Source organism: Aedes aegypti, chromosome 1 (genome assembly GCF_002204515.2).
Source record: "Aedes aegypti strain LVP_AGWG chromosome 1, AaegL5.0 Primary Assembly, whole genome shotgun sequence".
In the NCBI taxonomy this organism is placed as follows: Eukaryota; Metazoa; Arthropoda; class Insecta; order Diptera; family Culicidae; genus Aedes; species Aedes aegypti.
Window position 1 is genome coordinate 202948359 of NC_035107.1, and position 17037 is coordinate 202965395.

Here is a 17037-nt window from a genome sequence, read left to right on the forward strand (position 1 = left end):
TTCCGTTCCGGAGTGTTCCTTTAATTTAATTTTATGATACATACGTTAATTAACTCATGCTTTTTCCTATCATGTACAAATTCAGGCATCATAATTATTTTTAACCGAGAAAAAAATCATAATTTGAAAATTTTGCGAGTTGTCTAGTTGTAGCATGCACAATCATTCAATGATTTCTTCATATTCCAAGATACCTAGTTTAAACCAATGCATAAAGATAACTCAAATGCTACATAATTGATATCTTTTAAGATGATTTGCATCACTTAAATGGTGATAAGCGTTAAATGGAGGATTTCCAGTCACCGGACACCTTCCTGTATCGAACGATGTTCAAAAAATATTTCTCCAAAGTGCTGAGTTAGACAAACGGGAACTGTTTTAGTGAGCATTGTTTTCGTGAAATAATACATATTTAACCATGCAGGAGTTTAAACAAATACAATGGTTCGAAACCGTTGAACATTGACGGTACGTCAAATTTTTAAACACTATTAACAAAAATTTTGTGAGAAAATTAATTTGGATCACAAAATTATAATCAAAAACAATAAAAAATTGATAGTATGAATGCGTTCGGCAGTCCATTTGAATTGAATGTGGACAAAAGATAGTTTTGGTCTTGCATGATTTTGTACTCCAGTTCATTTTCAATGATATATTGCAGGCAATCATACGTAATTTCACATTAGTGTCTAAAGCCTGATTTGCTGCTGAACAGGAATCGCTAAAGAAATTTCTCGTCGATTCCTTGCAGAAATTTTCTACAGCGGCTCCCGTTTGAACTGACATCTCTTTTCAACTGCATACTGCGATCAGAAAAAAAGCGCTTTCTTGATCGATACCTTGCAGGAATTTCCCATGCATCAAGATAGGCCAAGAAATTACTTGTCAGCAGCGAATCAGGCTTAAAACTACACTTATTTTTCTTTGTTTTTGCTGACCATACCTTCAGACATACAATAAAACAGGTATGCTGCTGCACGTTAAGACCAACACAGTAAATGGTATAAGGCTTAGACATATTAAGACGTTTATTGATTGACGTCTAGCTAATCAACTCTAACTCAAATTACCCACATCTATGTCGAAGATGCTCAATTTCATCTCAAGTAAAAGCATGGAATGAAAACAATTATTATCTCTCCGATACATTCAAAGATTGTGTACTGAAATGAAACACATCTTTCGAAATTGCTATTTACAGTTCAATGACCGAAACTCATATCAATATATTTAAATTTATGTTTGTTTGAATAGCCATGGTTTAACTTCTCATAAATATGTAATAAAATAGCATACAATAAATAATTTCGAAGTTTTTCATTCAATTGTTGACCAATTTATGACCATATAGATACTGGAGGAGCTCTACACGAGACTAGTTTTCCATTTTGTTTCGTAGTAGTTAGTTGTTTCTTAACTTTTTATGAGATATCCAGTTGTAGCACCCAAATGAGCATAATGGTATGAGAGCAAATTTCGGAGCTCAAACTAGGTAACTAGAGTTACCTAGTTTTAGCACAAAATACGTTTGTTCTACGTTGAGATATCTAGTTTTGAAAATATACTATAACTTTGTTGTTTCAAATCACACGATTATGAGCTTTGGATATGTTATAGAGCTAGTTAAGACCAATATTTTGGTATACTCAACTCAAAAACTCCAATTTTCGAGTTATCTAGTTGTAGCATTAAGGGGACGAATTATCCCATGTGACAAAATTGCGACATATTTAGAATGCTTTTGAAAAGACATTCTCGTTGAACAATTGTAATAATTTTGGCACCCAAGGATCATAAATTTACCGTCATAATAAAGAAAACTATTAATTATCAATAGCTCGTATTGAATATTTAGGGAATGCCAATCATTCCAACAATTCATGTTCGACCAATTTCTCCTGTATTAGTATTCTCCGCAATTTTCAAGTAATTCGAAGCAAAACACATTATTGGCACATACCCATTTCCCAGATTGGTCGATCAGAAAGCGAAGAGCACAAAAGGGAGGAGCATCATCTGCTATTCCAAGGTTATAAAACATGCTTCCTTCTTTGGATTCAGTTTCATTCCATTTCCGCTTTCGAGCTGGTAAGAGCTCCTCCGAACTTGCTTAGCGAGAAGTACCTCGCTGCTAGAAGCCTGCTGAGCTGTTAATCCAGAATCTGGTTTGTGAAATCGCTCAAGATTTCAAGATTGAGCTACGTTTCCAGATTTCAACTAAATCCCTGTGATCCGCCACCCTGTTGCTGTTGTGCAACTGAGAGCTTTCTTTGCCAAAGTTTCCATTTTTGCATTCGTATATCGTGTGGCAGGTACGATTATACTCTATGCCCAGGGAAGTCAAGAAAATTTCCATTACGAAAAGATCCTGGACTGACCGGGGATCGAACCCAGACACCTTCAGCATGGCTTTGTAGCCGCGGACTCTAACCAAACCACTCGGCTAAGGAAGGCCCCAACTTATTCACATGCATTTGCAATTTTTTCGATTTTCCATACAATATGACCAACTTTGGTAGGTTAGATCTCAGTTATTTATGGAAATATTTTCGAATGAAACATTCACAGAACATCAGATGTAACTTGAATTTTAACATATATTTCTGAATAATTTTTCCAATCACAAGTTTATAAGTAATAACGGTTTGACTAAACTATAATTTTCGACGAAAAATTCAAAACTTTTTATCTTAAAATCTGATAGCCTTACACAAAAACTGTCTTCAGCAAACTTATCCATCTCGTCAAAATCTACAACTTTTCTGAAGATACCATGAAGCTATTCCTTCAATATGTTTAGATATGTCAATCATAAAAAATCGTCAAAAAAAACACTTTAGTCAAACCGTTACTGCTTTTCAACGTGTGATTGGAAAAATCACTCAAAAACATATGTTAAAATTTAAGTTATGTCTGATATTCTGTTAAAATTTCATTCAAATCAGTCCATAAATAATTGAGATATAGTTTATCAAAGTTGGTCATTTTGCATGAAAAATCAAAAGAGTTGCATTTTTTTCTCAGCGAAGAATTACACCATCAACGAAAATAGCGCGAAAGCAATAACCAATCGCGTGCGAGTAGCGAACGGAGTGACGATACAACCAAGCGAGAGCCCCACCACTGGCCATCGGTGAACGAAGCTCGAGCAAATAAAACCACTGGTTGTTCTGCTCCCAGCTCATTCACAAATCGAACGGCATAACGAACGGATCAAGCAGCGGAGCAGCGAAGAAGAGCGCTTGAAAGCCACAGCAGTGTGCGAGTAGCGAACGGAACCAGAGAGCAAAAGCAACAACTGAAAATCATTCAGTGGACGGATTAGTAGTCAGCGCCAACCGGCGACCTGTTGGAAAAAAACGCCAGCAAAATATACACCATCTGCCTCTCCTTACCATTCATATTCTTGTACTTGATGCATTGAATGAAATGGTTTGGTTTGGCGATGGAGCAAAGAGTTATTAAGGATGATTTTACTTAACAAAGAGTTGTTGATAAATATTCCAATCAATAAGAGTTGTTTTGAAAAAGTTCACTTTTATCAGAAATTTCCTCGGAATATTTCTGCTTTACCAAAGAGTTGTTAATGAAATTCCTGCAGCAAAGGGTCGAATTTCTCCCCACGAATATATCCAGCCTGGACCAGTCATGGAGGACAATCCATCCCGAGCATCACGGCCCCCGCTTCCAAAATTCTCGAGTACGGAAATTGGAAAATTAATACATAATGCTCATCTTGTACATCCCTTGCCAAGACATCAATTTCATATAGCCTATTTCTCAGATTAACGCAATAGACTAACATGTAGAAAAATTTCAGATCAATAGTTGCTTATTACAATTGGTCAGAAAACAGTTGATTGAACAGTATTTAAAATCTGTCGCAATTTTAATACATTTTCCAATTTCCATACTCGAGAATTCAGGAAGTGTTCCCCCATTATATGATAAATCAACGATGCTGTTAGAAATACCATAATGCTGAGTAGCATGATGTTATTACGGTCCGATAGCGCTGCAGTGGTAAATTCTCAAATTCATGTAATTATGTGGGGTAAATTATGTGAACCAAATTGTAGTATACCGCGATATTTAGATCATTATAGACAAATCAGTAAATATCATCCAATAAACCCATTTGTGAACGTATGTTGGCCCTGAAAAGGGCCGATTGAGCTTGGATGCTGTGACCACGAGTTTACCACGAGGCGAAATCTAGAAGCGCGGATCGGTCAACCTAGAAATCTTGAGCGATTCCACAGACCAGATGCTGGATTGGCAGCTTGAAAATTAACAGCTCAGCAGATTTCTAGCAGCGAGGTACTTCTCGCTGAGCAAGTTCGGAGGAGCTCTTACCAGCTCGAAAGCGGAATTAGAATGAAACTGAATCCGACGAAGGAAGCATGTTTTATAACCTCAGAATAGCAGATGATGCTCCTCCCTTTTGTGCTCTTCGCTTTCTGATCGACCAATCTGGGAAATGGGTATGTGCCAATAATGTGTTGGGCTTAGAATTTTTTGAAAATTGGGGAGAATTCTAATGCGTGAGAAATTGGTCGAACATGAATTGCTGGAAGGGTTGACATTAAGGTGAAAATAAATCGAAGCCAAACCTTAAATTTTCAAGAGCACGGATTTGGAGAACCAAACATCTGTTTGAGCTGAAAACTAAATCGATTGGTCAGTCGCTGGTGGTGACCAATTGATTATGTTTTCAGCTCAAACAGATCAATAACAACACAAAACTAGTACACTTACAAATTCATACACATGACAAATCAAATTATTAATCATCGTAGTTCTACGTCAACCCCGCGGTAATGTAATAGACATTACCCACCCCAAATTTTTTCGAAGAAAACTTGAATATTTATGCGTGCTGTTTCAAAGAATTATAATTTATATTTTTAAAACAAGTACTGGCATCCTAGCTATCGATTGCAGTCGATAGATTGCCAAAAGATTTATTTTGAATGGAAATATAATTTTTCATATAATCGAAAGTTGATTTTCTGTTTTGGGGTAACTTTGATAATGGAGTATGAGTCGAACAAAATTTAATGTACACTACCCACCATAAGTATGGAATCGCATCATTTAGTATTGCAACACCCCAGTTGAATATTGCAGCACCCCGAAAAGTTTAGGATCACCCGTAAAATATTACACTAACAACGCAATATCTTGGAAACCTTACTTTCTACCATGCTGCGGTCTTCAGCAAAGTTGTTCAGAAGCCTAACGGAGTTCATTAGCTGAAATTTTTAATGCGCCATTTTGCCGCTACGTGGCGCTAATGTGCATGTAATTTGGTCAATCTAGGAGGCTCTAGCTCATGAACCTGACCACCTAGAATGTTCGTGTCTTCAGCAAAGATTTTCAGAAGCTTAAAAGCAATGTGAGGCAGCACTGATTGGTTAGCAATTTTGCCGCAACGTGGCGTTAGTGTGCATGTAATTTAAACTTATTCTAGCAGGCTCTAGTTCATGAACCTGACCACCTAGAACGTTCGCGTCTTCAGCAAAGTTGTTTAGAAGCTTAATAGCAATGTGAGGCAGCACTGATTGGTTAGCAATTTTGCCGCTACGTGGCGCTAGTGTGCATGTAATTTGAACATATTCTAATAGGCTCTAGCGCATGAACCTGACCACCTAGAATGTTCGTGTCTTCAGCAAAGTTGTTCAGAAGCTTTAAAGCAATGTGGTATCAGGTATCAGAAGGCCGGCTTCAGAGGCACGTTCCCCACAATTTGGGAGATTTGTGCTATCGCCATATTTGAGCCCATTTCATCATCTACCCGATTGAAGCGGAAAGGGAAAGGAAAGATGGGAGGAAAAAGATGTGGGTTTCCTTGGAGGGGGAAAATCGCATAAGCGAAAAAAGAGCATGTAGCTCCATACCACAATGGGTTCGAACAGCGCCCTTAAAAGGGCACTGCAAAACGCATGAGCATAAAGAGAGCATATAGCTTATAACCACAGCGGGTTATGAATAACAGAAGGTTCTGAAGATTCAAGTTTCTGAAATCAGTTTCACTTAATATGGAAACTTTTGGGAGCTCACAATCTAAGCCAGCTGTCTTTTCTCTCTCAGTTGTGCAGGTAGATTTGGTCATATTTAAGCGGGCTCTAGCACATGACCACCTAGAATGTTCGTATCTGCAGCAAAGTTGTTCAGAAGCGAGATATATCAAAATTTTCAAATTTAATCATTTTTGAAGAACGATTATTTAGAAGAAGACATGTTTCTAAGAACCTATTTACTTAGACAAAATTCAAAACATTGTGGAATATAATACTATAGTTCGTTTGCTATGTGTTCAAAAAATTCAAAATATTACAAATTTTGTCAAAATAGGCTATATTTAGTGCCTTAAGAAATCGATCATTTCGCTAGAGCAGAACCAACGTCGTCAAACTTGATCATGTTGCATTAAAATGAACCTTTGTGTTCTTTATTCTTCCTAGTGATGTATTTCATTACGTAGCACTAATGTGTAATTGCAATTGAATATTTAAATGCTTCATATTGTCGTACTGAATACTCACAAGTTTTTATATTCAGCAAAGCTAATCTAAAGTGATACAAACTTTTATGTTTGTCATACCGCATTTCGGTGTTATTTAAAATGAGGTTTCAAAAAATTTACTTATTTACTTCATTTATTTATTTCTTCAATGTTTTTTTTGACAGTTTATGCTCTGCTTTTGTGATCAGGCTTGTTTCTCCAGAAACGACTACGTATTTTGCGGAATGGTTAAATTTTTGCCTCTTCGAAGTATCCTCCATCAGCCTTAATGAGAGCTCTACACCCTCGGCATTCGATTAATGAGTTTCTGGAGTGTTTCCTCTTCTATTTTATCTCAACACTCCTTCAAACATTGCCACAAATGCTTGTGGTTAAGAAGTTGTAACTTCTTCACTTCGCGATCTAATTCGTCCCATAAAAGTTCGATCGGGTTCAAATCGAGCGATTAAGCTGGCCAAATCATATAGTTGATGAGTTTTCCTTTCTTCTCGAGCTCATTTACGTAACCTCGGCGTAGCTTCGACGCATGCTTCGGGTCGTTACCCTGCTGCAACATGAATCGCTTACCGACAAACTTCAATCCATTTGGAATTGCATTATTCTTCAAAATAATCAGACAGCCTTCTTTATTCAGAATGCCTTCGATTTTGATGAGATATCTTACCTTTTTTCAGCAAAAGATCCCCATTGCAAAAGTGTGGTGCTTCTTATTCCTCTCACGTTTTTCTACCACTTAGCTGAGGACTTTCTTGGTGATCTTGATCATACAATATTATTTACTCAAAAAAATAAAAATACAGGTTGGACTCGATTATCCGGAGTATCGATATTTTTTCACTCCGGATAATCGAATTCTCCGGATAATCGAATCACTAAAAGAAATATTAAAATCAACGATAAAAGAATTTAAATATTATTTTTTATCGATGTTTTATTTATATGCCCCCATTTTTAAGCCCCCTTTTTCTTAACTACGTCCAAAACTGCAAAACCATTCATATTGTATATTGCAATACCAAATTATCTCAAATTTATGCATAAAAACAGAAAAAAATGAACATCACAAACCAAATTCCGGATAATCGAGTCTCCAGATAATCAAGTCCGACCTGTATATTAGAATTGCGAACCATACAGTGCTGCGTTCAGTTGCTCTAAATAACTAAATAATAAATACAGAAATGTTTCTACCCAATCAGTGCTGCCTCACATTGCTTTTAAGCTGCTGAACAACTTTTCTGAATACACGAACATTCTAGGTGATCAGGTTCATGAGCTAGAGCCTGCTAGAATAAGTTCAAATTTCATGCACACTAGCGCCACGTAGCGGCAAAATTACTAATAAATCAGTGCTGCCTCACATTGCTTTTAAGCTTCTAAACAACTTTGCTGAACTCTATCAATATGAGATGAACCAGCCTAGGGCTGAAAGTCTCAATAATAAAGAAAGAAAAAAAAACTTTGCTGAAAACACGAACGTTCTAGGTGGTCAGGTTCATGAGCTAGAGCCTGCTAGAATATGTTCAAATTACATGCACACTAGCACCACGTAGCGGGAAAATTGCTAACCAATCAGTGTTGCCTCACATTGCTTTTAAGCTTCTGAACAACTTTGCTTAAGACACGAACATTCTAGGTGGTCAGATTCATGAGCTAGAGGCTGCTGGAATAATTTCAAATTACATGCACACTAGCGCCACGTAGCGGCAAAATTGCTTACCAATCAGTGCTGCTTCACATTGCTTTTAAGCTTCTAAACAACTTTGCTGAAGACACGAACGTTCTAGGTGGTCAGGTTCATGAGCTAGAGCCTGCTAGAATAAGCTCAAATTACATGCACACTAGCGCCACGTAACGGCAAGATGGCGCATTAAAAATTTCAGCTGATGAACGCCGTAAGGCTTCTGAACAACTTTGCTGCAGACCGCAGCTTGGTAGAAAGTAAGGTTTCCAAGATATTGCGTCATTAGTGTAATAGTTTACGGGTGATGCTAAACTTTTTGGAGGGTGCTGCAATATTCAACTGAGGTGTTGCAATACTAAATTATGCGATTTCATACTTATGGCGGGTAGTGTATAACTAACATTTGTATGGCATTGCATACCTCTAGGCGTTTAACGTTATATGGAAATTTCTTACTTAGATTACAAAAATAGTCCCAGTTTGTGAAAATGCTTTTCGCTAAGAGATTTGAGACCGTATTCAAGTTCTATGATAACTAGGCTGTCAAAGATAAGTGGCCAACTATTGAAAACTACACCAGATAGTGATCGTAGAACAGATTGTTTGTAAGCGTTTCGAAGATGCTAAAATTGTGTCAATTTTTAATATTCGTATAAATAGCCTTGATTCAAGTGAAAACCACTCTTACATGAAGTGTCATACTAATATTATTTAGTTTTGCATTCGTTTTGCTTAACTGATTAACAGAAATTATGATATTTCATTCAGTATGTGGTGGGTAACGCACTATCAAAGTTACCCGCATTATCGAAGATACCCCGTTTTACGGTACGTAATAATTAAACTCTAACAAATATGAACATTAGAATTGTATGGACAAAGTTTGATCTATGACTGGACATCTTATTCGAAAATATCAGCTTTCTTAAGAGTAGAGTTCATCTTCTTCGTCTTGGCAATAACGTCCCCACTGGAACAGAGCCTGCTTCTCAGCTTAGTGTTCTTATGAGCACTTCCACAGTTATTAACTGAGAGCTTTCTTTGCCAAAGTTGCGATTTTCGCATTCGTATATCGTGTGGCAGGTACGATGATACTTTATGCCCAGGGAAGTCAAGGAAATTTCCATTAGGAAAAGAACTTGGACCGACCAGGGTTCGAACCCAGATACATGACTTCAGCATGGCTTTGCTTTGTAACCGCGGGCTCTTACCACTCCGCTAAGGAAGGCCCTGCTAAATTAATATGAAATGCAGAAATGTACAAAAAATCTACACATTTGTATGAAAAGACAAACTTCAAACCTAAAGCGCTGTTTTCTAAATGTCAACTTTTTTAAAACGTGAAAGTTATGCTTTGAAAGAAAGTGATTGCAGTGAAAAACATTGTCACTGTCAATTATTTAGTTAAAAACAAAAAAAAAACTAATTTCAAATAGTTGATTGTAGCTCAATGATAAGTGCTTTTCAGAGTACCAAAAGCTTCCGCAGCTTTTAAAAATGATTGGCCAATGTTCACTAGTTCAACGGCTTTTTCTATAAATAAGTGTTTTTAGAAGAATTTGAGGCATATTAGAATATGAGACATATGTAGTTTTGACTAAAACATGAAGAAATATGGTACGGATTAAGATTCAAATTGGTACAGCAATCCGTACAGCACATAAATCCTCCCAAACCGTAATAGTTCTGTTCAGAAGCTGCATTTACTCCCTCGGATTTATACAAAACTACTATCCGAATATATCATGATTGAAGGCTGGTTTGAAAATATGTGCAAATTTAACTATTTTGTTGAAAAATACACCCTTTAGTGTTAGCGAATCACTAAGAAGGCAGACAAACCAAACCTCACAATGATAAGCGATCACATTTTGATTTTTTCAATTTTGTTAGCATGTACATATTTATACTTGTATTTGTTTAGCATTTACAACAACTTACGGACTTCGGTCCTAGCTATCGAGAATCCTAGAAAAATCCTTGCAAATTTCTGAATGCGATAACCAAGCCATCCCTAAAAATTTTTTTCAATTATTATCTGGATATAAGCCATAACAAGTTTTAACAAAATTCATACAACCCATTAAAGTATAACTATCCCATACTGATTTTTGAAGTGACGCTAGTTTAATTACATTCTATTTTTATTTGTTTGAAAAAAAAATGTGGAAAAATATTAAAAGCAGTCTCATATTGAACAATAACGGCCTAAAAGTATTAAAATAAATTGGCAACCCACATAACGAGAACATATATATCATTATATATATATATATATATATATATATATATATATATATATATATATATATATATATATATATATATATATATATATATATATATATATATATATAATATTTATATATATATATATATATATATATATATATATATATATATATATATATATATATATATATATATATATATATATATATATATATATATATATATATATATATATATATAATATATATATATATATATATATATATATATATATATATATATATATATATATATATATATATATATATATATATATATATATATATATATATATATATATATATATATATATATATATATATATATATATATTATATATATATATATATATATATATATATATATATATATATATATATATATATATATATATATATATATATATATATATATATATACAGTCAGTGGCAAAAGTTAGTTACCAAATGCCATTTCCCATACAAGAAGTTCCCTTCTAGTAGTCTGATTACGATGAAATTTGAATGACGAACAACAAATAACTTGAAGTTGTGTCTGTAGTGAATTCATGAAATTCCAGTCATTTCCCAGGGAGTTTCAGAGGGTTGTTCAAAGACAAAATAAGTAACCAAGGGACTATTAAATTGAATTATAAAACAGTGAGTAAGCTGTTATTTGTAGTTCGTCATTCAAATTTCAACTAAATCAGACTACTTGAAGCTGAGATACAGAGCCTCAAACTTGGGAATTTTGTATGTATTTTTTTTATATTGCAAATCGAGACTCAACTTATTATTTAGAATTTGTTAAATATTGGTTTGAGATTTATTTTAACGTCAAATGTTTGCCACAAAAACTTAACATCATTTGTATTAACTTTCCAAACGTAACCGTCATCAAGATAGTTTGAATTGATTACTTTCAGTGAATTCATGGATCAGATTTGGATAGAACGGAAAATATATCATCAAATAGAATTGTAGTTACGCATTTTGCCTACAGGAATCATATATTTATACAGCATCGCAATCAATTATAATATGCCGAAGCATTTATTTTCTGTCCGTGGGAAATAAAATGTTAATCATTTTCCTAGAAGCGTTGATGCATAACTGTGGGACTTGAAAACTAAAGAAACTATGAGCAAAGAAACGAAATGTTCCAATTGGAATTCCACATTTACTGTCAATGTCATTCCAATCCAGCAGTCACAAATCCTGACGAGATATCGCTTCGTAATGATATGGAATAATTTTTAAATATCCCAAGCTAGAGTGACAACGCTAACATTTGTTTCTTATCTGTGTTTTAAAGCAAGCATGAGAAAATCTTGAGAGACTAACTAAAAATATTCTTAATTTTTTCTAGATTTAGATTCCTTATTTTATTAAGTCCGATGAAAAAGTCATTGGTTAAGCTTCTTTCACTTATAATTTCTGATTAAAAGCTCTTGGTTTTTCAAAAACCACACACTTAAATTATTTTACAGGAATCCGTTAATTTCACCGTAATCTCAACAGCTGAAAAGTTCGGTGATATAAGTTAAGAGATTACGGTGAAATTCACGGACTACGGTCAAATAATTTAAGTGTGTAGCTCATGTGTTTTCTATTGAATATGTATTTCTCACTCGTACATTTATAATTTATGACTGATCGGGATTTTTTTTGTTTTTTTAGTACCCCAAATGTGAACAAGCCGTCAAATAATGTAATATCAAATAATATCCTATATTCAATTCATGAAATGGATACCGTTTGTCTATTTCAAACAGCTGTTACCGTACGAATTTAGGTCGACAGCTATATTTGAAATAAATGTCAATCCTTCAATTTGATAATAGCCAATATAATAGCCAAAATGAACTATAACAAAAAAAAGTAAATAATTTTGTGAACAAATATGAGGAAATTTCAAAATAATATTTGTTTCCTGTTTAGTTTCGCTGCTGAAATGTTGAGCAACAAATAATCCTAAATTTCAAACGTACATTAGTTTTGTTTGCCTTTTTGGCTTCAAAAGGATGGAAATTCACATTCATTTTGCGCCTTAATTTAACCAATCCAAAAGCAAAAACATTATGTTTTATGATACTGCCAAATTCTAATTTAAACTGAATTGGCTTCCTGATTTTAGTCTCCCTTGTGTTATTTGTATATTAGTATTTCATTCTAGTTCTTCGTGATTGGGTTAAAATGTCATCATGACAAAAAAAAATCTTCGAGGGTGACGTAGGGTATATGTACATTAGGGCGGTTCAAATTTTAAAAATGTTTGAGAATGTAATATCCCATATGCTCCTTACCATCCAAACCATAAAAATAGTGTTCTATGAAATTTTCAACTTTCTAGGTGGTGATTTAAAGGTGGCCCAAAGACAATGTAGCGGGGTGTCGACTACCTGAAAAACCTGGAAAGTCAAGGAATATCAGGGAATTCGATTTTCGACCTGGAAAGTCAGGGAATTTCACTAGAGGTCAGGGGAATATATATAATACTACAATATCAAACAAGTTGATTGAGAAAACGCTTCTATGAATATGAGAGTAAGCTGTACTTTACTACCTACACTTATTCTTAGAATCCAAAATTTTCTGAAATGAAAAGCTGTTGATGCTCTCTGAACAATTTCTTCAAAGTAGATGAAAAAACCGAATTTAGTACTATACCATTTAATTCCACAAGAGTTTGTATCCTTTGACAGACACGCGTATTTCGAGCTCAACTGTAAGACCGTCTTCAGTGTCGTGTATGTACTAGACTCGACTCGACTCGAGAAAGTCGAGTCTTGTACACGACACTGAAGACGGCCTTGCAGTTGAGGTCGAAATACGCGTATCTGTCAAAGGATACAAACTCTAGTGGATTTAAACGGTATAGTACTGCAGTTAATTCTCCCTTACTCGATATTGAAGGGACCATCGAGTTAAGTGGGTATCGAGTTACAGAACACAAAATAAGTGCAATTGCTATCCAAGGGACCATCGAGTTAGCCATGAAAACCAACTTTTACTATGGTTGTCTATTTCGATATCGAGATACCGAATATCAAGTAGAGGAGAGTTAACTGTAAATTCATTTTTTTCATCTACTTATAGGTATTGCACTAAACAGCTCGAATATTTATTATAAATTTCTTCAAACTTGGCGAAGTTTTCTTTATTAATTTTTAGTTTTAAAGTTTCCTAGATCAAATCATTGTCTTCCCTTCAAAATCTTGAGGGAAAGTTAAACTGATAAACCGAAATATAAAGAACAACCAATGAAGATTCTCGTATTTAGGTGAAGATGAAAACCGTATCTCACAATTTCAAGAGCACAAATCTGCCAGACAGGATATTTTCTGATTTTTTTTATAATGTCGTTTCTGATAACAATAAAGATAATATCGCTCTATTACTGATATTTGTCTATTTTTCTATCTATTTCAATTTTGATTTTTCTATTTCAATTTTCCAGGATTTTATGAAAATATCGTGAATTTCAAGAGTTACTTCAGGATTTTTCGGCAGCTTTCTTACATGAAGAATTTTAAGAAAAAAATAATACATTTTGGAAAAAGTGTCTAAGTGATCCCTAAACATTTTTTTAAGTATTTCCGTAATATTCCTATGAATTCAAAATTCTAGTAAAAAAAATCATGACTGAAAGAAATTCTTTAATATTTTCTAGAGATTGCTGTAGGTGAATTCCGGTTAACAATTTCTTCAAAAAGAAGAAACTTTCTTCCATTATTCACCAGCAAGAAAATTTTCTTTTCTTCATAGAAAATACGCGCCGGAATTTGCCTACTGGAGGTGTAATTATAAAATTCTTAAAAAAAATCTTTGGACTAGTTTATGGAGAAAAAACGTACGAAAAACATAATTCTTTGTGATATTAAAGTCGTATATTTGGATAAAACATTTGAGGAGGTTCTGGAAGAAATATTACAGGAGTTCCTGGAGAAAGAAGTATTGGAAGAATATTTGGAAAAATACTTTAAGGAATTCAAATTCGAATTTCTGAGAATTTTGTTGTCAAATTCCTTGATGCATTTTTCAAGGACAGTTCTTTGACAATGGCTGTAATTTTACCTGAAAAAGAAGTACAAATTTCAGGAAGAAAGTTTTTCTAATAAGAAAGCATAGTAATGAACTTAATGGAGTGACGTCTTATGTATACAAAATGGTAAAATCGGGTTGCGGAAGGTGTCCAAAATTGTCCTTTATGCCTGAAACTTGTGAAATTATATCTGAGGTAGTTTAATATCCGAATGCATCCTTTTCTACAATTTTAAATATCACTTTTGCGCTTTGCTTTAAATATGATCAGTAGATGACTCAGAATTTACTTAGCTTCTTTTCAGCTTGTTTTATTAATACGAATTATAAAGTTTGAAAAGTACATACCCAAGTGCTAATGAAGGAAGTTGCTGATGAGATCAATCGATTTGAGACACTTTTGAGTTTGTGCTATACATCTGAATGAAAGTACGCCACTATAATCGATTCATAACTATTATCTAAACAAGCATTGTAAGGTTATGATAGTCCTATATGATCCATTACCTCTAATGAGAAGGGGCCGTGGCCCCTCTCAAGTGGATGGTTATTTACGCCTATGGTAACATATCCATTATTTGATTAATTTGCTACTTTAAATATCTACTTGGAATACATTTACCAGGAATGAAAAAAAAATAGTATCCAACCTAACTTTACATCGGCCATATTATATTCCACCGTTATTTAAAATGTCTCAAATTTAAGAAATGTTCCAGCACGTGGCAATTGTGTGCTACAGGGCGTTAACTTTAAAGAAATGTCTGTTCTTATTGATGTTTGAATAGAATTTATACTACGATTTATTATATTTATTGGTAATTCAATCCATTGAGCATGCAAAAAAGGACATTTACTTTTGAATGAGACGAGGTTTGATTGAAATCGTCCGTTTTAACATCGATTTAATCGAATTTTTGAACATGGTAGGCAGCAAGTTACAAAATACAAAAGTTTTTATTTCTTTAACATGGCCAGATACAATATATTCACACAAAAAAATATCCACGTGCTCAGCTGGGATTCGAATTCGGAACTTTTGTATGCTAGACGAGCGCTTTACCAACCAACCAAACCACTGAGGTAAAATTTGTAAATTTGTTTTCCTTAGCACCTGAAAACTTTTTCTTTTTGTGTATTAACGACACTTTACACCAGGCAGCACCTGAAAACTGATTTCTGCAGTGAATTGAGCACTGAAACCGGCAGACAATTATTAAATAACTAAATCTGACAAATAATGTATTTTCAACAGTCAATAAGACGTGTTATAACATTATGTTATAACCTTCTTGTAAACGAAAATAGATTCAGCGAACTCAAATCTAGTAAAATGCTGTATTTTAATGCTTGAGACAATAAAAGTAGGTTATATGAACGGTATAATGTATAATAAGAGTTATTTTTTGCTAGAATTCAACTTCGAAATAACAGAAGGAACTGCAATAATTATGAGAAATTCAGATCAAGTTGCAAGGTAAGAGTAAGAAATTTTAATATTTTTGAAAGATGTTGGTTCTTAAATATATTTTGAATCAAACCCATCAGTTTCGGATGTTTCGAAAAGCGGATAAAACCATATACATACTTTACAAAATACGTTTTAATGATGCCGAAATCGCGATACAGGAAAATAATAAGTTACAACACAGTAGTTTGGATGACATGACATTCGCTCTGATTAAACGAGGCAAGCACATGCAATGATTGGTATTCACAAGGGCCGCGTCACGCATTTTACTTCAGCGAGGCAATGAATGGCTCCAGCAGGAAGATCAGCTCAACTTGTCCATCGACTTCCATCTTGTCCTGGGCCATGGCTTCCTTGGCGGGCAGGGCACCGGTTCCGATGGCGAACATGATGTCATCCTCCATGGTCAGGGTGGCCTCGGCGGCATCATCGGACTCGACCAGCTTGACGTTCTTCAGATCCATAACCCAGTTCTTGACAACCTTGCCACCCTGGGTGATTCTGAACTTGTACACGTGCTCGACCTGACGGTTGGCGGGGTCGATGCTCTCCAGACGCTTAGCGATCTTGGCGAAAACTTCGTCGGACTTCAGAGACATTTTGAAGGGTGGTTTGGTTTTTCTGCAAGAAGAAGCACCAAATTGTTAGTTGCACTGTTCGATGCGTGGGATATTTGAGACAACAAATGGGGAACTTACCAACAGAACTTCAAGGTGGACAACTCGAAACTGATGGCTTCCGTCGGATCGGCGTTCCTATTTAAACCAGACGTATGCTTCTTTTTGTGCACATGTTATCAGTGCGACCGGCTTAATTTGCTAGATTAGTGCACAATACAGATTCTCGTGTGGCAGCATGTGTTGGTTTCGGCATCCTAACGACTCTGTATAGGCCCGGCCAGCCCGAACACAGCGTTGGCAGATTAACTGATATCGATTCAGATAAATTTGCTAATTGTTTTGAGCTGCATTTGTTATCTATTCGCAATTTTACAATGTTATTTGGGGGAAACATTTCTGAACCAGAAGATTTAACTATTTGGGAGGGTTTTATG

At 34.8% G+C, this 17037-nt stretch overlaps 1 protein-coding gene across 1 annotated transcript; it reads right to left on the reverse strand.

Annotated features, from left to right (window-relative positions):
* Nucleotides 1-16097: 16097 nt before the first annotated feature.
* On the reverse strand, nucleotides 16098-16821 carry LOC110681488. The gene is made up of 2 exons (XM_021857277.1): nucleotides 16682-16821; nucleotides 16098-16604 (listed from the first exon to the last, which is right to left on the reverse strand). The coding sequence occupies exon 2, from the start codon at nucleotides 16580-16582 to the stop codon at nucleotides 16250-16252; it is 333 nt and encodes a 110-aa protein (XP_021712969.1). The 5' UTR covers nucleotides 16583-16604; nucleotides 16682-16821; the 3' UTR covers nucleotides 16098-16249.
* Nucleotides 16822-17037: the final 216 nt, after the last annotated feature.

Coding starts and splice junctions, on each gene's coding strand:
- LOC110681488 (XM_021857277.1), bottom strand. CDS start 16,582: ATGTCTCTGAAGTCCGACGAAGTTTTCGCCAAGATCGCTAAGCGTCTG.